The sequence below is a fragment of the Mus pahari genome, chromosome 11, assembly GCF_900095145.1.
Source record: "Mus pahari chromosome 11, PAHARI_EIJ_v1.1, whole genome shotgun sequence".
In the NCBI taxonomy this organism is placed as follows: domain Eukaryota; kingdom Metazoa; phylum Chordata; class Mammalia; order Rodentia; family Muridae; genus Mus; species Mus pahari.
Genome location: NC_034600.1, coordinates 64,658,771 through 64,681,921, shown reverse-complemented (window position 1 = coordinate 64,681,921; position 23,151 = coordinate 64,658,771). Strand labels below are relative to the sequence as shown.

Below are 23,151 nucleotides of genomic sequence, written 5' to 3'. Positions count from 1 at the left end.
CACAGCAGGAGGGTTTCTGCGATCTACTGTTGTTTAGACAAACTTTTAGAGTTTAGGTTCATGTGCCTTAAAAACAACAAGTATATCTACTGAAAATTGCACCTTATGTCCCACTCCTAATGCTTAGTATTTATATTTGTTCTCCACCTTATACTTGCAAAGATCACAAACATGGTAACTTCGGCAAACAGCAATCCATTGCTCCTGACCTGTTTCTGGTTCCACGGAGAAATAAGGCTGCCCTTGAAGGATGCTGTAAATGACTCTGGCGCTGTTTCCATAGGAAGGGTCATCGGCATCTGTAGCTGTGACTTGCACCACAGAAGTACCTGAAGTATCCAAATTCAGCTTAGTTCTGCACAGTGCCAGAAGGAGGAGCAAAAGTGCTTGTTTTCATTGAAGACTTGAGTGACTTTTGGCTTTAAAAATGACCACTTTAAGGAACCGTTAGATACAGTTTGGTGATAGATACAGTTAAAGGAATAAAGTGTTGCAGAGGAATCTGAAATTCAACTTAACAATTTAACCAAAAGGTGAATGCTTAAGGACAAAATATTTAATGCTGCAGTATTTCAGATCATAACAAACATGGTCCCTTTAAAAACATGGAGACCTGGTATTATTAAAATGAATTTTCAAATAATAGACTTGTTTTGAGTAAAGGGCATATCTAAATCTCAAAGGAGTAAGTATAATCTTTCTTCCCTTGCACTAATTAACTCTAAAAATAATTAGCATCTGCTCTAGAATACAATTTCGTGAATAGATTGAATTCCAAATTTAGAAACAATCCAAGATGACCCCATGTTCCCAGAACTAGTAAGGTATGTCTAACATGGTTCAGGATATCTATGGGCTCCTATGTTTGATAACCAACAAAAGTCCTTTGTGTTTAGCAAACTGCAATAACAATCCCCGAACAAATGTTTTGAGAGATGTGAGTTTAATATTAATATAAAATAAGTCTTACTATTTAATAAATAAGTTTATTAATTTACTCAAATTCATACCCATTTGGAGAGTTTTTTATGAAACCCAAGCATTTCATATTCTAAAGATGTTATTAAGCTTTGTCAAAATTTGGACATATTATCAGTAATTACTTAATAAAAATAAATTTATATTATGTCATCAATATATCACATTGTTAACATTTAAACTCTATTTAATTTTCTTAAACATTATACTGTTTTACCTTTCATTTTATGTATTTCACAATCCAATATTGTTATTCTGTCCCATTTTATGAAGGTGAGATTTCAGTGGGGTTACTTAGGAATGAGAATGATTACAGAAATTTTATATGAAAATATTATAGCACAAGGATCTTTTTGTATTAACAAAATGATCCAATCAAAAATTTTACTTGAATATGTTAATAAACAAAAATAAAATCTTCTGATAAATTATGACTAGCATTCACAAGTGAAACCATTTTTTAACTCTGGTACTCTCTGTACCAGTCTATGGACTATAGACTAGTATTCTTAATGATCTATACCTGAAGTTTTCTGGTGGAGAATTCAAAATGTTTTTTAAGAAGTTTAGGAGGGTATACATTAGTCATGTGCATACACTATGCTACTTATATGATTGAATGAATATTCAGGTTCTGTAAAGGACCCAATATCTGGTCCATCGTGGAGAGCAGAAAACAATTATAATCATAAGATATTTGGCATTAAGATCACACAGGCTAATTGTAAAAGTTAATATAATAAGTTTCATTTTTTTCCTTTCTGCTGAAATTTAGAGGTATTTTCTGGATTACTGGACAGGTCTACCTAAATGTGCTGTGAAGATCTGCAAATCCACAAGCCATGTAAAATGCAATACTATTTCTGTTTTTACTCATTGCTTCCTTACTAAAATATATATGCATTTTTGGGTGGGGAAAAGAAAAGTGATTTAAGTTAATTAAACACAATATTGCAAGAATAATTGAAAATGACTTTCATAGTTTTCATACATCACAAATGTTGTAACTGCACTTACCTACAACGGACATTTCAGGAACACTGGCTGTATAAATTTCTTCTGGGAATGTAGGCTCATTGTCATTGATATCATGGATTTTGATCACAAATTCTGACTCTGGCTCTACTGGCCTCAGAGTTCTTCTGTTAATAGCTTGTGCACGTAGAGTATAAAAGGCCTTTTCTTCCCTATCAATTCTTCTTGTGGCATGAATATCACCTGTTTTTTCATCAATAATAAAAAGAGTACCAGCTCCGTCTCCAGACAAAATATATTTGAGCGATCCATCTCCTTTATCCTGGTCTGAATGAAGCTGAAGGAAATAAAAATGAGCATATCCATGATGACTAAAGGTGCACAGTAGTAAAGCTACTCAAAGATAGCCCTTCAAGTCCCATCACAAATAACAGGGTCAGTAATCTCAGTACTATGAATCAGAACAGAGTAGCTTCTATCATACTCAAGGACCAGCAAGAGCTCTTCATGTAGCTTTGTGAATTCCACCCCTCCCCCCCAAAAAAAAACCAAAAAAGCAAAACTCCAACTTTAAATTAAGTTCCCTCTTTCTGCTCTATGCATATCTCTTTTTATAAACAAATAAAACCTAATAAAGACAGCCATGAAGGTGTAGTACTTTCATCTCATTCTAGAAATGTGAGGTTATCTTACTATTATATTTTATAGGAAATTCAGCTCAGATCAAGTTATTATTTGTTGAATTTCTTCTTTGTAATTTATAGCATCATAAGATTTATGTCTTTTGGGAATAAATAAGGCAGACTTCAAATGTGGGAATGATAAACATTATATTTGGCCGTATGCAAAGTTGACTTCTACCCTGCATATATTTGTAGGTCTCCATGTAACACATATATACATATATACTAAACAATAAGTAATAAAAAATAAAATAAGTTCTAATATTGTAACTTGTCAAGCTATCTTAAAATCTGCAAAGGGGCAAGACAGTGACTGCCTTTCCTGTGCCTATAGCAGAACCACACCAAACCTTTGAGAATCATTTCAACACAGTTGTATTTGGGATCGTGTGTACACACCAGTCTAGCGCACAAGTTACAGTAGCTGAACTAGAGACCCCAGAATTCCTGTATTGTGAGAAAATTCTACCTGAACTGTTTTTCAAAGGTATCCTTAAAGCAAGCCATTCAGATTTGGAAATGCATGGATCAGTAAATTAAACCTTTGGGAGACTGAACAGGAAACCCTTCTAGGACTAAGAAGTATACTCTAGTTTGTTGAGTCTGGGGTTGTAATGGGTCCCAAGCTTCTTCCAGATAATATGGCAGTCTCCAGGGCTAACAACTTATTGTGGGATTCTTAGCTTGTAAAAGAAACATGTTGACACCTGAGGAGAAATTACTTTGGAATGACCAGAATTATAACCATAGCCATTTGTATTGTATATGCAATTGTTACAGTTTCAATATATGTAATAAAATGTAAGTTTTAAACTTAACACTATACCTTCTTGTGTTGCTTTCTTAATTTCTATAGATCATGGCCTACAAATTTCATATGCAAGGGGGAAGTGAATGGTGGGGAAGGAACTTTAACTGGGAGAGCGATGGGACTGCAGGAATGAGAAGAGGTGGGGGAAGAATAAGTAACTGTAAGGATATATGGACTGTATCGTGTATTCTGTATGTCATTTATTTATTTAGGCTAATATCCACTTATTAGTGAGTACATACCATGCATGTCCTTTTGGGACTGAGTTACCTCACTCATGATGATATTTTCTAGTTCCATCCATTTGCCTGCAAAAGGCTCAACAAGCTGAAGTGCCCAAGTGAGGATGCCTCAGTCCCACTTGGGAAAGAAAAGAAAGCAATCACAAATGGGGAGGAAGGGAGGGACTTGGGAGAGAAAGTGGACAGGGTGAGGGGGCAGTGTGGGGTAGACAGGAACTTGATCTGGTATTGGGTGAGGGAAAAGGAATGAAGCTATGAGGCCCAACAAAAAGAATGTAAACAAGCAAGCTCAGGAAATAGGAGGTTGGGGGACCCCCTAGAATGCACCAGGGACCTGGGAGGTTAGAGACTCACAGGACTCACAGGGAGGGACCTTTCATGAAATGCCCTACAGCAGGGAGAGGGAACTTATAGAGCCCACCTCCAGCAGGAAGACAGGACATCAAGTGAAGGATGGGGTTGCCATCCCACAGTCACACCTCTGANCNATAATTGTTTCTGTCTGAAAGAATTACAAGGATGGAAATGGAGAGGAGCCCAAGGAAAAGAAGGTGCATTGACAGGCCCAAAATGGAATCCAGCTCAATGAGAGGTTGCAAGACCTGACACTATTACTGAGGCTATGAAGTGCTTACAAAAAGGGATCATTCATGACTGCCCTCTGAAAGAATCAACAAGCAGCTGAAAGAGTCAGGTGAAGATATTTGCACCCAACCAATGGACAGAAGCAGCTGACCCCTGTTGTTGAATTAGGGAAGGCTGAAAGAACCTAAGGAAAAGGGCAATCCTGTAGGAGGACCAACAGTCTTAATTAATCTGAACCCCTAAGATGTTTCAAACACTGGACCACCAACCAGTCAGCATACATCAGCTGATATGAGGCCCCAAACACACATACAGTAGAGGTCTGTGTTCATTCAGAGATGATGCACCTAACCCTCAAGAGGCTGGTGGCCCCAGGGAGTTTAGGGGTCAGGTGGGGTGGGGGTGGGGTGGGGACATCCAAGTGGAGATGGGGTGAGGTAGGGAGGAGGTGTGAGATGTGGAGCAGTCTGAGGGTGCATGGGGTGATGGGGAATAGAATATGGAGTGTAAAAAATGAATTACAAATAAAATTAAAATTAAAAAAAAACATATGGAAACTTACTATTTTGAAAGCTTCATTCTTGGGTATATTCATATAAAATGTCTAATTAGAGTTACCCTATACAGGGGATTGTTTATTGTAGAAGTCACTGTTTGCCAAATTAAAAGCCCAGTGTCTGGTGTGTGATAACTCCTAAGGTCTTTGCCCAGAAATGTCCTAGAGATTTCCAAAGCAAGAAAGGCCAGTCATGGTGCTCTTAGTTCTCCAACGAGAACTTCATAGTAGTGTTTATTGCTGAAGACAACGCACAGATTGCTCATCGGACAGTTTGAAACCCAGCTGATACAAACACTGGAATTTCTTCCCCACTGGCTAACACTCACAATACTGGAAGGTGCTGTGCAGGCTTCTAAAGGGGAATAAGGTGAGCAACCTTGCAATGCTCTAAACCTTGTGAACATACATAACATCCAGCACAGCAGGAGTGTGTCCTTGGATGCAGTATTGGCATCAATCATAGGAGGGTAACCAACCATTTCTGATTAAATTTAAGACCTGCTCCCCAGAAGAAAAAAACAAAAACAAATGCTTAGTATGGCAAACCTAACCAAAAACCCATGGTTGGGGTGCTCATAGGCTCAAGGCTGATCCTAACACTTAGTTTGCTAAATGGGTACCGTGTTAAATTGCTCTCTAAATTCATTTGTTTCTATACACAGATTAGTGAAGCTCTCAGATTTCATCAGAAAAAAATCTATCTGCAGAGGATGGTGGTTAATGGAGATACACATAACTCTAAAACCTACAGAAAATAAGTGATAGAGGAGAGCTCAGCCACAAGTGAGACATCTTACCACGCCCTCTCCTCAAAGATGAGGTAGTCTCTCAGAAGAAGAGCGAAGTTTTAAGCAGACAGAGAAAACAGAGGAAAATATTGTCTCCTGGACATAGCAGGACCTCTGCATGCATGAACGCAAGGCAGATATGGATGCTATTGCACAGCCTGTATCAAGTCATTTAATAACATAAATTGGTGTTGGAAGTGGTTCATCAGCCTCCACTATTAACTGAGGAGCTGCAAACAGTTAGTAGTCTTTAGAAGAGGGAGTTTAAGCTTCTTTAAGGGTAATGGTTTCTGGTAGATCATGTTTTCATAGCAACCACAAGATGAACTCAGTCATCTGCATAGTCCCCAAAGTCAGTATATGAGCATAAATACAAGCAAAAGTAAATATATATATATATATATATATATATATATATATATATGATTGTATTGCTAGTTACAGCTACATTTACAAAAATGGTTTACTTTGTTGTGATATCATATGTTCATTAGAATTTAGCAATCCGGTCTGTGTATAGCTTCACTCTCAATTTAGAACAATGAATCCTGCTATAATGGTTAATGATGTCTGAAATGTATGGGTCCTTTAGAGATAAAAGAAGTTGGAGAACAAAGAGCTATTTGTTGAGGGTGTAGCTATTTGAAAGCAAGAATACAAGAGAAGCAAACTCAGAAAGTATCAGTTGTTAAACAAGAAACTCTCAGAAGTTACACATGACTGTGTATTCCAGGAATCACTCTCAAGCAAGCAACCAATTAATGGTTATTAGTATCTAAAATTGTTTCCAATTTCTCAGAAACTCTCAAATTATACACATTTGCAACACTGTGGTCATCTTGCAAGTGGCAGCTCTAAGCATTACACATTTCTTATTCAGTCTGAGTAAACATAACCCAATGCTGTTGGTGTTATCAATCATCTGACCACACAGTACTGTGGTTCACAGTAGACAATTCAAGTTTTATTCGCTATTCATTCAATTACTTTGATGTGAGTTTTCTATAGAGTCATGTGCTTTTAGAAGCAAATGCAAAATTCCATCTGTATTCTATGGAAGACCCAAAGGAGATGTATAATGCAAATACAGAGAAAACTCTCTAAACAGCTCACAAGAGTGAATGTGTATCTGTTTAAGCATGTAATATCTAAGCCACCAGATGAAGACTGAATACAGCTTGGGAACTTAAGGAATTCTCCCTGTTAAAAAATTGTGTATCACTGATATAGCTATCTCTGTGAGGCTATGCCTGGCAAATATAGAAGTGGATGCCCACAGTCATCTCTGCTTGTGGACGTTGTACATCGTGGTGCGGAGCCTAGTGCGCACCACGATGTACAACGTCCACAAGCAGCCCTATAGGTAAAAGAACAATTTGAACTAATCAGTACCCACAGAGCTCGTGTCTCTAGCTGCATAAATAGCAGAAGATGGCCTAGTTAGCCATCATTGGGAAGAGATGCCCCTTGGTCTTGCAAACTTTATATGCCCCATACAGGGGAATGCCAGGGCCAAGAAGTGGGAGTGGGTGAGCAGGGGAGCAGGGTGAGTGGAGGGTATAGGGGACATTCGGGATAGCATTTGAAATGTAAATGAAGAAAATATCTAATAAAATAAGTAAAAAAAAAATTGTGTATCTTAGGGCAATGGTGAGTACGGAGCACAGAACAGAGCTGCAGAAATATATCAAGCAAGAAGGTAATGATTCAAAGTGGTTCTGCTACTCGAATCAGTTAAGTATGCAAAAGGAAAGCATTTGAGATGGTACATTTATACAGTGGGATTTGAATTTTTATAAATCTGAATTTAGGATAAAAAATCACAGTTGGTTTCATACCTTCACTTAAGACTACAGAGTGAAAATTAAATCTTGTAATTGGACCACCTACTGTGAGAATTTCTGCTGGATTCAAAGATTGAACATGGTAGCAGCAAACCTAAATGAGGCGGCTGCAAGTCAGACTGTGGTTTTAAGAACCAGAAAATGAAAAGATGTCTACTTTGTCCAAAAAGGATGTAATTAAGAGACGCAATTGACAGCTACGAATGTAGCACTTTACATGTTAAGAAGCTGCACAGTGAATACGTGTTTTCTTCAAAAATCAGGCTTTACAATAGAGATGAATTACTTTTTTTTTTTTAAAGTCCTATCTTACAGAAGAACTGAACATGACTGAACACTAAATTTGGAATAAAGATAAAGATGAAGGTGATTAGGGCTGTAATACTAGCCTATGGTAAAAAAAAAATATTCAGACATACTTGAATAAAACAGACATGCTTAGATGCACTATTTTGGTTCAGCTGAAGTATTATATTCCCTGAGATGTGGGTAATTAACCCATTTCATAGATAAAACTCATGAACTGACTAATTGGAATGATGGTAGACTCATAGGCCCCATTCTTTGATGAAGCACTACAGGCTATTGATTGATTCTGTGATGAGGAGTTCTGTATTTACTGTTGGGCCTTCTATTATATACCTTCTAATTGGTATATTGGTGGCAATGTTTTTATTAGAGTCAGAAAAAAAATCAACAAAATGCTTCAGTTAGTTCTTATCTAGTCTTCCCATGTTCAAGTCTCTTATTTTTAGGTTTTCATAAAAGTAGGGTTTTTTTATTGTTTGTTTCCTTTGACATATATTCATATCAATTATAATTTGCTGTTGAACAATTTTACATACGTACACAAGGCATACTACCACTCTCCCTGCGAAGCCACCATTATCTTTGAGTCATCCTTTTCACCACAAGCCTTTCTTTCTCATTTTCAAGTCTACTGATTTTGTTTTATGACCTATTGGATTTTTCCAGACTGTCTGCTTGACTTGAGGGTTGCAGGATATCCTATGGGGTCTAGAAGTCTGTAGTGTTTCATCAAAGGATGGGGCCTGTGAGTCCACCATCATTCCATGACTGTTGATGGGGCCATGCTTGTGTGGGTCCAGCGAGAACAGCTGACCAGCTGTGAGTTAATGGCTACTACAGTTAGTACTGAGTCTAGAGGGTGCCATTAAGCAGCCTCCTTACTTAGCTTACTTCACTTTGTATGTGTAATTTCTCCACATTCTCCCTTGTATTGCTTCTTTGCCTTAATATTATACCTCAGATAAAATACTATTTCACATACCAACCTATTTACTAAGATGGAATGTTAGTTATTCCTTTATAACTATTGTTTTTTCATTGTTCTACTTTTTTGAATATTAGGCATAAATATTTAATTTATATCAGTTATTACAAATTAACTTATTTAATTTAGTTGAATCAAGTCGTGTATTTATGATGCAAACGAAGAGATGGGGTTAATTAATAATCTGCTCAAAAAACGTATAGCATTAACTTTCAAAGAAAAAGGTATTTTACATGGGTTTGTGTTTTGCTATTCTATTACATAAGACAAAGTTTTCTTTCTTTTTTTATTTACTAATCATTTTATTTGTTTACATTTAAAATGTTATTCCCCTTTCTGGTCTTCTCTCCATGAATCCCTCACCCCATTCTCCTCCACTTCACCTTCATGAGGGTGCTCCCCCACCTACTCACTACACACTCCTGTCCCTCTAGCATTCCCTTTTTTCCAGCATTGAGCTGGAAAGGACCAAGTACCTCACTTCCCAAGGATGCCAGACAAGGCATTTCTCTGCTACATATGTATCTGGAGCCATAGACAAGCCCATGCATACCCTTTGGTTGGTAGTTTAGTCCCTGGGAGCTCTGAGGGGTACAGTTTTAGTGTATGTGCTGCCGAAGACAGCACATAAAATTTTATTTCAACACATACATACACACACACACACACACACACACACAGAAAGGAGAGAAGAGGAGAGGAGAGGAGAGGAGAGGAGAGGAGAGGAGAGGAAAGAGGAAAGAGGAAAAGAGAAAAGGAGATTCTGTGGCTTTAGCTCTGCAGTAACACCTGTTTTCCGGTGTGAAACATTTGGCCACAAATCTTTAAGAAGAGTTTTATGTTAATACTGACCTTTCCTTTCCTTGAGGAAAGCCTATTAAAAATTCACAACCTGCTGTGCTCCTTGTAAATTCCCCAGCAGATAAAGGACATGGCAGGATACATGACAACTAATGAAAATAGGACAACAGCTTCTGTACTGCACAGTTAAAAGTCATCTCCATGTTTCTTAACTTTCTCACTCAGAAAAGTTTAATTAAAAGCTATTATTGCACTTGTCTGTATTGAACTGTTTTAATATTTTAAATGTAAGCAAGCTGTAGAGGTTAAAGAAAATTCTCAAACAAAATTGGAAGAATGCTTGGCACATTGAAATGTAGCATATTTCTGATGTAGTCATGCATTCATCCTAAGTTTGTATGAAATGAGCTTTGTAACACAAAAGGGATGTGGGGACACACCTTGTTTCAAACCCCTTTTTCATGTAAGAGTTAGGAAGGTAAATGTTTGTCACACAAGATACATTTCAGGGTAGGTATTGTGTTGCTGGAAATTGAGTTTGTTCAATCTATTATAATCAAGACCCATGGGTTGGGTTGCTTCCGAACAAAAGAAAGAATTTCAGTTCTAGGTTGGTATCTTGTCTTTCATGACTTTTTTTCTGCACAGGCTCACAACTCTAAATATTTGGTTCTTAGCTGATGGTTATGGAACCTGTAGGAGTTCTTCAATGGAAGAAGTACATCAACTAAGGACCTTCTCTGAGGGCTGAATGCATTGCCGCCATGTTCCACTTGGCTCTCTTAATCTTAGCTATGGTTGAACCTATGAGTTCTCAGCTTCCTCCTTCATCTGCCAAGCATTCTTCCTCCCATGCATTGCCCTCCATTCCTCTGGAAGGAACCACAGCAAAATCATCTTTATTAAGAATTTTGGTTGAGCCAGGCATGGTGGTGCACGCCTTTAATCCCAGCACTTGGGAGGCAGAGGCAGGCGGATTTCTGAGTTCGAGGCCAGCCTGGTCTACCAAGTGAGTTCCAGGACAGCCAGGGCTATACAGAGAAACCCCGTCTTGAAAAAAAAAAAAAAGAATTTGGGGTCTTTGTCTTACAGTGGCAGTGAAAAGGTAGCTGATACTCATGGAAAGTCAATGGTTACTGTGCCAGATTACTCATTGTCCATGCGGGTTTTCCTCCTTGAGGATGTTCGTGACCTCTAGTTGCCTTTCTAGACTGTACAGAAAGAGGCGGCTTTCTTGTAGGACTTGAAAGGAACATTGATTTGTGTGTAGAGTTTGTGTGACCTTTTCAATCACTGTGACAAAGCACTTAAAGATTCATGACACTTCAAGCAATGCTACAAAGTGCAAATTTACAGTTTTCTGAGACTCAGGGCAGAAATTAACTATACACCTCTAAAAACATTAAAAATCTAGTTACGTGCCACCAGTGTACAAATGACAGGATAGTGTATATAGTAGAATAGCAACGAAGCATTGCAATAGACTAAAACTAAAATCTAGAACAGAAAATTAAATCATGTGGCTATGGTGACATGTCCAGCATCTGAAACGTAGGTTGGCATGAGGTGGTTTTAGCCAGTCTGGTCACTACATAATTATTAGTAGTCCATCGTATTCTAGCTTGCCTTTCTTTTGACTGTATCTACTCATTGTCTTGTGCTTTTCTCCCTTTTTTTTTTGGCAGACTTTTCATGTTCCTGACATTTCCAATGAACTAGAGTTTCTGTTCAATCTTTGGATTCATCCCAGCTTCATGCATTATCTTCACAGTGATTCCTATTGTTACATGCATTCTCTGGTCTGCCTTTAAAGTTTGAGTCTAAGGTACCATGACGTAACAGTTTTAACAGTATGTGTGTATCCAGTGTGATCAGAACATGAATACTGTATGCTGCCGGATGCAGTGCTAGCTTCATTTCCTTAGGACCTATTTCCATCCGTTTCTGAGAGCTTTGGGTAGAAGTCATAGAGAATAAGATTATAGGATACAACTTCCTTCGTAAGTCTCTGTGGGCAGTTCGCTGTGGAGCTATATAACTTCTAATTGAGTATAGATTTTTCATACCCTTGAGTCTGACATGGGTAGGGCTTGACGACATTCTGAAATGTCTCTTTCCCATTGTGGTGTTATAAATCACTTGGCTTCCACCAAGGAACCCAAACCTCTTCAGCAGACAGTTTTCTTGGTCATAAGTTTTCATGTGCTTCATTAATTGCAAAGACATATTTTGAAACTTTTGCACTCTGAATTTTATTCACATGCTACTGTAAGCTTTATGAAGTCCAAATAACTATTACCAGTGTAGTCTCAGTGATAGATTATAATAAAATTAACTCCACCTCCAAAATCTGCTTCCTACAATGCCTTAGGACATGGGTACAGAGTGCACAAGTTCATTAGCACAGTGTAACTTGAATAGCTAGGTCCACTTCCCTGTAGAATATTTGTTCTCATTTGAAACACCTAGAATAGTATTTCTTGTCTACATTTGATTATAGTAGTCTTCTAAATTCCCTGGAATCACTCATTAAGCATTGTTTATAATTTTCTCAATTTTATCTTAGCTTTCATTTCAAAACCTTTCCAAGTTCTTACATATTTTCTTTTTTGAATTTATTTTCATTTTTTATTAGATGTTTCCTTTACTTACATTTCAAATGTTATCCCCTTTCCTAGTCCCCCCCCCCAAATCTTCTAATCTCTCCCTCTCTCCCTGATCCCAAAACACCCACTCCTGCTTCCTGGCCCAGGCATTCCGCTGTACTGGTGCATAGAACTTTCACAGGACCAAGGGCCTCTCCTCCCACTGATGACCGACTAGGCCATCCTCTGGGGACACATGCTCCACTATGTTCATAGCAGCTTTATTTATAATAGCCAGAAGCTGGAAAGAACCCAGATGTCCCTCAAGAGAGGAATGGATACAGAAAATGTGATACGTTTACACAATGGAGTACTACTGAGCTATTTAAAACAAGGAATTCATGAAATTCTAAGATAAGTGGATGGATCCGGAGGATAGCATCCATATTTTCTAAGGCATTTGAAAAGCACAGCCAGATAATCACAGGAAAAATTACACTTCAATATCAACTCCCCAAATTAGACGCCCTTAGAAATGTAATGAAAAAAAAAATTCTTTCTTTCAAAGATTCTTACAGTTAACAACTTTACCACTTCTTCATCCTTTGTTTTCCTCCTCTTCTGCCTAAGCTGTCCTTTATCTATCATTGGAAGGAGCGATCCACTTCTTATGTCCAGGCTCTTGTGATCTAACTGATTCAGCAACCACTGGATAGATACACCTCATGTGCAGTTCATGGAACTTCTAGACACTTCTCCAACCAATGAAGTTGAAAATCATCAGTAAATATCACAATAATTTTAGTGTATATGACCCAGTCATATCCCTAAGATCCTTCCTTCTAACATCATCACCTTGGTAGTCAGAAATTTACAATGGTAATTTTAGAAAAAATACACCTTCGGAGCATAGCATCTCCTACCTATCAATTTCAGGTCACTTTTTATTTTTAAATAATTCAATAAGTAAGCAAATTTTACATCAAAAAAAGATACTGTAGATGGATTTTAACTAATTAAAAAAATTAGAGCAAAAAGTTTATCAAAAAATATTTAAAAAGTAGGAATTATTTAGTGATATTCCAGTAAAAGTGAAGGAATTCAGAAAAATCTATCATACTATTCATCTTTTGGAACTCTTTACTACGCAGAATAGGTGATCACAGTTCAAATACTGATAATTGTTTGTATTTGACTCCATTTCAATGACGGAGTAAAGAAAGTGGAGATCAGAATGATTCTGTAACAGACTGAATCTCTTAAAGAATTTTAATTAGTTAACCAATAGAAATACCATTTCAGTTTATCAGTCTCTCTCTCTCTCTCTCTCNTCTCTCTCTCTCTCTCTCTCTCTCTCTCTCTCTCTCTCTCTCTCTCTCTCTCTCTCCCTCCCTCCCTCCCTCTCTCTATGTGTATGCCTGAATCTCCCTCAATGTTTATATGTGTGTGTGTGTGCATGTGTGCATGCATTAACCTAAAATATCAGAAACTGTTGAATAATTTCTCTAAAATACATTGCTAATTTTATGCTCTGTTTCCTTTCAAACAACAGGAATAATTTATATTTATTTTTAAAAAATCAGTCATGTGACAAATATGCCATGCTGTGGAGGAGGTGTCATCAACATTGACATAATGCTCTAGCTGCCTCAGAAAGTTACACTGCAACAAAATAAAAAACTGAATCAGTGACTCAAAGAGGCCCATTTGCATACAATAAACAGATAAAGATGATCTAGCATGAGAAACAAGCTGAAAACGTGGAGTGAATATGAAGGATTTAGGCGTTAGACAATGAAGTATTCATAAGTCAGTGTTTTGAGGGTGTGGTGACCATTAACACAGCATCAAAAAATATCTTTGGTTTGTCACTATTAAAACATGTCATAGAGATCGATTCAACACAAAACAAACCACCCGACCAACCAACCAAACAGAAACACCAAAAACAAAACAAAACAAAACTGTTTTGTTTGGACTTTCGAACTAGGACATGCCAACATTTGAATTTTTAAGTCAAGCCCATTGCAATTATGAATATGATACAGGAGATTTGAGGTCTCCTTTTGAAACCATTAAGAATTATTCAAAGTCTGCTGGTAAACTTTAGAAATACTAGATGTGGTGGAATGGATTGAAGATAGATGGGAAAAGCCATGACCGAGGTCACAGAAGTAATATTCCTCTTTTACAGTGAGGTGCTTCTCTCTAGGCAGAAAAAAAAAAAAAAGAAATAATAACAACGTAGTTTTCCTGTTAAACAATTGAGCCAACCTTCTGATCTGGTTGTTAACTAGACATAGCCTAGAATCACCAAAGAGGATCTCAGCAGGGGGGGTTACCCAGATCAGATCAGCCTACAGGCATTTGTATGGAAAGTGGTATTAATTATTAATTGATATAAACAGCCAAACCCACTGAGTGTGGCTCCATCCCTAGACAGATCTTTTTGCCTTTTGTAAGAAAGCGTGGGAAGCACCTGCTTGTGAGGGACCCAGAAGGGAGCATCCACCCAGGATCAAGCTACCCATTAAACCACTTCCCTGACTCCCGCCCATGATGGACTGTCACCAGAAAGGGTAAGGCAAACCAACCCCTCCTTCCTCTAAATAGGAACAAACAGGGGAACAAAAGCAGCAACTACAAAAAACAAATATATGTAGCATAAATAACTAACTGGATTTCATAGCAAGGAGGGTGTTGTTGTTGTTGTTGTTATTGTTGTTTTGGTTTTCGTAATTTTTAGTAGGGGGTTTTAAGATTCTAGAAGGGACATCCTGTGATGGACCTTGAGGCACATACTGGTACCAGACTAAATCAGAGATGTTGCTTTAATGTCCCTCCCCCTCTATACACTACACATAGCTTTACAGGGAATTAAACTATACTGAGAGGAAAAACTTGAAAGGAAACCACAGGAGAGCGTGGCACTCATGGTTGGGGTTTATGCAAATATTTCTTTAATTTAATTTCTCCACATCAAATTGAAGAGAGCGCGGTGCTTCAGGGCTATAACGGTTTTGGAGAGTAAGGTTACAGAGTTTTTATGTGAAGCTCTGGTTTCTAAAGTGTGTAAAGACACTTTTCCACTGGAAGCCACAGAGTATCAAATGTATAACTTGACAACCCAGGGAACAAGCCGAAGTTCTCTATCCTCCTGGTATTATAAAGGAGAGAAAATTGGAATAATGTTTAGATATACATAGTCCCTGTTTGTCCTTTTGTTATGAGACCCTAAGAGAAACTGGGGGAAAAAGGAATATTAATGCTATCCTAGGAACAGCTAACATATGTATGTGATATAAAATAACATATGTATGCACATAAAATAATGTAGTGTGTGAATTGTATCTTGGGGTATTCTAAGTTTCTGGGCTAATATCCACTTCTCGGTGGATGCACACCATATGTTTTCTTTTGTGATTGGGTTACTTCACTCAGGATAATATTTTCTAGTTCCATCCATTTGCCTAAGAATTTCATAAATTCATTGTTTTTAATAACTAAGTAGTACTCCATTGTGTAAACGTATCATATTTTCTGTATCCATTCCTCTGTTGAGGGACATCTGGGCTCTTTCCAGCTTCTGGCTATTATAAATAAGTCTTCTATGAACACGGTGGAGCATGTATCCAGTCCTTCTCAGAAGGGAGAACAAAATACCCATGGGAGGAGATACAGAGACAAAGTGTGGAGCAGAGACTGAAGAAAAGGCCATTCAGAAATTTCCTTACCTTGGGATTCATCTCATATACAGTCACCAAACCCAGACATTATTGTGGATGCCAACAAGTGCTTGCTGAGAGGAACCTGATATAGCTGTCTGCTGAGGGGCTTTGCCAGTGCCTGACAAATACAGAAGTGGATGCTCTCAGCCAACCATTAGATCGAGCACATGTTGCAGCCCCATAAGAGGAACAACAATATGAACCAACCAGTACCTCCAGAGTTCCCAGAGACTAAATCACCAACCAAAGAGTACACATGGTGGGACTCGTGGCTCCAGCTGCATATGTAGCAGAGGATGGCCTTGTTGGTCATCAATGAGAGAAGTCCTTGGTCCTGAGAAGGCTCGATGCCCCAGTGTAGGGGAATGCCAGGACAGGGAAGCAGGAGTAGGTGGGTTGGTGAGCAGGGGGAGCAGGGAGGGGATAGGGGGGGTTTCAGAGGGGAAACCAAGAAAGGGAATAACGTTTGAAATGTAACTAAAGAAAATACCTAATAAAAAATAAAATAAGATAAAATAAATGATCTAAAGTGCAACATGAGGAACTAAAAAGGTTCTCTGACATATACTCTTAAGATATTTAATTAAAAATTATTTTTGTTCAATTTATTGTGTTTTCCATAATAAAAAGAATTGTGAATTACTTCAAAAAAGTGATGGGGCTCCACTCATCTCTCTCTATATATCTATATATGATATACCTATATCTTATATATCTATAAATTCATCGAGGTAAGATATTTATTCTCCATACTTGTCAGACATATCTCTAATGGCTCTCCTTGATTTATTCACCCTTTTAATCTGTACTCATCTGTCAAAAGTTTTATTTATGTCTTATTACCAAAATAGGTGGAATTGTCAGTCTGAGTTGTGTAAAAGTTTTATCTTTTGTCTTCTGTGTCCAAATTTCACTTTTTAATGTGTGTAGACATGCATGTCTATAGTTTTTCACATGTTATATGTAACTGGGAAAACTATAGAGAATATATATATAAATATATATTCCCTATATATAAAATTTTAGAACCTTTAAATATTTTGAACTACTTTTCAATATTTTCTAGAGATATTAGCACTTCCTCTTGCTGCAACTATTTATACTAGTTAGCACACACATATTTATTACTAGAAATAAATTGGCATCAAAGTCGAATCTTACAAGTGTGTTTTAAGAGGAGGAAAGATGGATATTTCTTAGGTTATTTATTTGAAAAAGCATGAAAATTTTACGTTAAATAAAAATCATCAAAATGAAAACCAGGAATAGTTATTATGTAAAAGCTATAATTTTGCATTAAGAATATCTTTTTCTCTACTGGCACAGAGGGCATGGCTGGAAAACCATGAATGTGAAACTAATCTCTGCATATCTCCAGAAGCTGTCAAAGGAACAGAGAGGTAGAGTGAGAGAGATGTAGGAAGGGAGGAGAGACAGCATGTTATTATTCATTTCTAAGTTTCAGTTTAGTTTAAATTTTCACTACTTGGAATATGATATATACATGGTTTTTTATTAGTAAATATATAAATAAATCTTTTAGAAATAAAAATTCAAATGTAGATTTTTTTCTTTGCAACAAAAAAAGTTGGTTCACCATTAACATATGTGGATTGTCTTAGAAGTAACATTATTACATTAGTAAATTCATGCCATCATTTCCAATGGCAACTTGCAGAATATCCAAATGGTGCCAAGAATTGAAAAGAAAAGACTGAAAAAATAAGAATAAATAAAATGTAATGTTATTATGACTCAATTATGTAAAGATAGTAAGAATAAAATACAAGGAAGGGAATTATGGAAGCTTTCTAAAATGTATAATGATGCATATGTAAGAAGAGATTAAGTGGAATGACTCTTTAGCCAAGGGATAATAACCCAATTAGATATCACATGCTAGCAAATAACATCCACAGTGCCGGGAACGAGCTACCTCTTTTTGAATGGTTTGCCTGTAGAATATCATAGGACCAGACATTACAGGGTATTGCAAATGCTATTGGTTAGCCTCCAGAACTTAACACTAAGACCCTAAGTGAAGACATCATATATCTGTCAAAGAACAAAAAACATGTCTGAAGGTGGTACTCATTTGGAATTTTCTTCCCTGCTGGCTAGCTCTCACAGTGCTCTGTGTTCATTACCAAAAGGGGAGGGGTACTAATAAACAGCTTTACTTAGCAGCAAAATCTGCAACCTATAATAATAATTGTCGTGGCAGTACATGGTTACTGATGAAATAACAGCATATGTTTGGGCAGTAACTCTGCGACTGATTGACTGATTGATTTATTGTCCACTGTAACATACTAGAGACACCTAGCAAGGGGAAAATTAAATTGAAAAATGCTTCCATTAGTTTGGCTTCTAGGCAAGTCCCTGTGGTCTTTTGTAGTTTTAAACTAATAATTTATGTAGGATGTCCTAGCATCTTGTGTGTAGAGCTCTCCATGGAAAGGTAGCATTGAGTTGTGTAATAAAGCATGGTGAGTGAGTCATGAAGTGGTAGTTTCAAGCAGCATTCTTCCATGGGCTCTGCTTCAGTATCTACCTTCAACTACTTGCCTTGATTTCCTGGCTTGGATTCTCTCAGTGGTGGGCTGTGTTTGGGACATGTAAAAACCAATAAACCCTTACTTCTCCAAGTTACTTTTGAGCATGGTGTTTATCACAACAATAGAAAGCTAAATAGGACAACAACCACATAATGCTTTCTAGATGTGAGGCTCACTCCAAGAAATGGGACTGCCTGGATAGATTAGCTCATAGCCCTGTGGAAGATATACTACCAGTATTCCATTAAAGAGAAAGTATAAAAATGATTCTCAATGACTTAATGCTACACCACAGATTAGTTCATCTCTTAACTGTAATCAGAGATGCTGTTTCTTGAAGTAGAGGACGATTAACACAGAGATGCACAAGTAGTCAAGATATAGAGAAGAGACTGCAAAGTACTTATCCCTAAATGGGATGCCTACATCCTAGGAAACCCCACAGGGTTCAGGAATATTCAAGGAAGATGGACCAGAAGGACTGTTATGAGTCAGAGTTAGTAGGTGACTACGAGTAAGCAGTGTTTGCTAGATAGGAACAGGGTAGTTCTACATACGAACACGCCGTAATTGTGACAGAATGCACATTAGCTCCAAGAATCTCAAGCTGGGTAAAATGGAAAAGGGATGTAAGCATGAACTGCCAATCCCAATTTGAAATGCTATTCCCATTTGATAGCCACTAGGAAAGGAAGACAGAGAATCAATTTTCTTAACAGATGTGACCCATGTAGATGAGGCAATACTCTAGGGCAGGTTCCCCATCCAAAATATTTGGCAAAGCAAATTGAACTTGATGGGCTTACACAGTCACAGTAACAACACAAGAGAGAACTATAAATTGAGTAGGTAAGCAAGTGAGGGTGTATTTGGGAAGAGTTGCATTAGGGAAGTGTACCTGATCAAAATACATTGTAGGAAATTCTCAAAGAATAAATACTATTTTTAAAACAGTAGGGAAGGGTATTGAGATAACTGGTGACTGACAGCTGTCTGGGAAATCAGTCCTTTTTCGGCTGCCCTGGTTAATTTTTCTGTCAAATGGAAGAAGCTAGAATCATTTGGGAAGAAAGAAACTCAGTTGAGAAATGTTCCAACACAGTGTCCTGTGGTCAAGCCTGCAGGGCATCTTTTTTGATCAATGATTGCCCATTATGTGGTGCCAGCCTGGGCAGAGAGTCCTGTGATGTTTAAGATAGCAGGTGGAGCAAGCCATGGGAGGCTTTGCCGGTAAGCTCTACTTCTTGACATCAGTGTTCTTGTCTTCATGTTCCTGGTTTGAGTTCTTGCCTCGACTCCCTGTGTTAGTGTGATGTCTTTGTACACCATGTGAAGATGTTTCTGTCCTTCCTTGCCTGACTAAGGCACCTTCTAACTGGATAAAATAAAGCCTATGACCTATAGCAAAAGGCAAAAATAGTAGCATGGGATGTCCAGACAGAGAGACGAACTCTGGGAAAGCGCCAGATGTGGGACAATTTGGCACCGAGTAGCAGAAGAAGTTGGATTGATGATACTGAGGAGAGATAACCAGCCATATAGCAGAACTTAGTAAAAAAAGGGATGTTTGAGTTACAAGTTAGTTATCAACAGTCATATTTTAAGCTCCTGGCATCAACTCATGAATAAAGTCTCTTTGTCATTATTCAGGAACTGGGGCAGACATAGAAAAGGCCCAAACCCTTACACCCTCAGCAATGGTGATAAGGGAATGTGAAACGGAAATGGAAAATGAAATAACTCCATTCCTCTCTGAGCTGTTTTCTCCTGGTGTTTAATCATAGCAACAGAGACTCAGATTGGCATAGTCTTAAAAGTGAGAATCTTTCATTTATTTAAGGAGTCAGCATTTCTAAAGAAATAATGATTTAAGTCAAGTGTTTATTTGTTTTGGTACAAAAAAAAAAAAACAGGTACAGCTGAGGAATTGAAATATCTCATAAGGCTTGAGATGCTGTTGGATTATGCTTTTTTAGGGATGCTGAGTGCCGTCTTACTGCTTCTGTAGCAGCATTGCAGTCGTCAATTTTGCGATACTTAGTGGTTCTTAAATTCAATACATGATACAACAAAATAAAACGGGGAATGAATTTTGACAGTCCTCCAAGGGATGTCTGCCTGAATGGAAGGAATTAGAAGTTTTTCATCTTGGGTGTTCCATAGCTGTTGAAACCTCTAGTCTGAAAACACAGGCCTGGTCGCAGCCTATATTCATTGCCAGGGAGAGAGAAGTGTATCTGTTTTCCAGGTTGACTTGTGTAAGCATACAGTCACCTGCCTACTGGAGAATGCTTCCAACTCTTGGAGTACAGTGATGGGGTGGACGTGGGATAGTTGATGAGGGATGATACTAAAGAAATCGTGTGTTCAGCGGGGACTGGAAAGTCTGATGTTTAGTTACTGATGGTGAGCTTAAAAGTCCCCAAGGTGCTGAAGGGGTCCTGCAACCCTATAGATGGAACAACAATATGAACTAAGCTAACCAGTACCCCCAGAGCTAGTGTCTTGATTTTTGCTTTAGTCATTTATTCTGTAATCAAGCCAAATTTTTTTTTTTAATATTGAAATGAATTCCTAATGGCTTTTCAGAGTCTCCGCCTCTTCCAACGCATTCCCAGAGTCTGTCATCTATACTCCTTGCTTATCTCTTAGCTTCTATTTATATCCCTTTAGGGTTAGTCTGTGTATTATCCAGAGCGATCCTTTTAGAATGCAAAGGAGTGGATGTTACTATCAAGCTCCAAGCACTGGGCTTTGTATCACTAGAAAAGACGTTCAATTACTATTCACTACTTCCTTTTTGAGGACCGTCAGACTTTTTCTGTGGATGTTCATATCTGTCTTTCCGTAAGGTCCTCTTGGTCTACAGGCATAGTGTGCTTGGTTTTAAAGTTTTACATAATCTCTTTTATCAATATGTAACTATGTCATTACTGATAACACAAGTCTGAGATTTTTCTTTAGCAGTAATACATTCTGGTCACCTAAAGAAGTAATTGATAATAATAATCAAATTCAATTCCATAACTCTTTGTGAATCATTACGTAAATAATCTTGCCCACTGTCATACACATGACATTATACAGCCTCTTCAATTTAAACGTGTATATACCTTTATTTTGTAATTTAAGGATATTCGCTATCTGCATCTGTATTTGGCTGCATGTATATAATGTAATAAACATCACACTAGATTGTTTGCCATATTATGATTTGAACACAATGGACAATCAAGAAGTCCTTGATTTTCACTGGAATCAAATCATCTGAATAGGTTTTAAGTGGCTACCTGTGTAGTCCAGAGCTTTGATTTCATCTCATTTGTCTATTAGTATTGCTAGTGTTTGAGTATCTCCAGCAATGAGCTTGTGCTGAGAATCTGCTTGTCACTGTAACTGTGTTGGGAGGTGAAGCCTGAAGACTTGATTAGGCCAGGAACGTGCTGACTTCAGGCAGACAGATGGTACCAGCACAGAAGCAAACTCCTGGTCCTGGGAATAGCGTGTGAATAAGAGGATATCTTCAATTCTCTCTTGATCTCACATCCTCTGGAGCCTCTACCAAGGGACAGGGCATCAAAACGGCTCTTGTCAGGTGACAACACCTTGCCGTTGGGATTCTCATTTATTTAGAAATGTGAGATTTGTGTGTGTGTGTGTATGTGTGTGTGTGTGTGTGTGTGTGTGTGTGTGTGCGATTGTGGGATAAGTTTCTGTGTTATATCAGCACAAAACAAAGAAGCCCAACACTGTCACGTTAACAGCAGTCCAGTTTCTAAAGTCCTTCAATAATTACTGAAATATATTCAAACAAGTATCCTTCCTCATCTGTATTCTAAAAAAATGACTTGCTGGTTACAACACAGATTTTGAAATAAGCATGTTAACTTCTGTGAAAAATTAAAGCAATCTATATAATAAGAAAAAAAAATCCTCGGTAAATTTTTAATCAAAAGTGCAATCACTTTACAAATTAAATTTAAGCAGATGATTTTGAATATATGAATAAGTTTCCTCTATAAATACTGTTTATACTCCTTTTATGAGTACACTTCATTGACTTTTGATATATTTTGTGAAACTTTGTCCTCTGGCTATGACATGGCTATTCCTGTTTTAAAATGTGAATAATTATATTTGAGCATTGGGGACCATCCCAAGATGGACTCAACTATCATTCCTCTTGGAAGAAGCTGGGTTCTTGTAACTCTCTTGAGCAAACTTCCCTTATCTCTAGACATGTCAGGCAGTTGCTGGAGGGAGGGAGGGAGAAATTGCTCAGCTATTTAGATTAACCTAGGTTTCTATAATTAGGCATCATTAAACTAACTGGCTCACTAAGCTAGTTTTAGGTGGAATAGTTTTGATGGTCTGCTACTGTGCTCTCTACTGGGTAAATTAGAAGTTAGATTCCTCAGGAAATGTGATACAATCTAATCCTACAGCCCCACAGGTGGATCAGTTTTACCCCATACATTAAAAAATATTCTTGGATACATGTGCAGTTTTTGATTTACTTTATGATTTAAGGAAACTTGCACTTATCACAAGTCAGAAGGAACAAATAATCACTCTCTTGCTAAGACAAATCTCCCTGAGTCTGTAAAGTTTAGGAAGAAACATTTGAGATCCAAACTGTGAAGAGCTATCATCCTGAGATTGGCCTTCATGAGCACACTGTTCTCAAATCTTTTGAATTTAAAAAAAAAAAAAAAAAAAA

General features: G+C 37.6%; 1 protein-coding gene across 3 annotated transcripts in view; it reads right to left on the bottom strand.

The window, feature by feature from the left end:
* Window positions 1-23,151, bottom strand: part of LOC110328733 (cadherin-10) — a 193,661-nt gene that overhangs the window by 45,893 nt on the left and 124,617 nt on the right. For all 3 annotated transcript variants that reach the window (XM_021208155.2, XM_021208157.2, XM_021208154.2), the window contains exons 3-4: window positions 1,996-2,290; window positions 210-329 (exon numbers count right to left, since the gene is read on the bottom strand). In XM_021208155.2, the coding sequence (XP_021063814.1) occupies window positions 210-329; window positions 1,996-2,290 (415 nt within the window). The remainder of the gene's footprint in view (window positions 1-209; window positions 330-1,995; window positions 2,291-23,151) is intronic.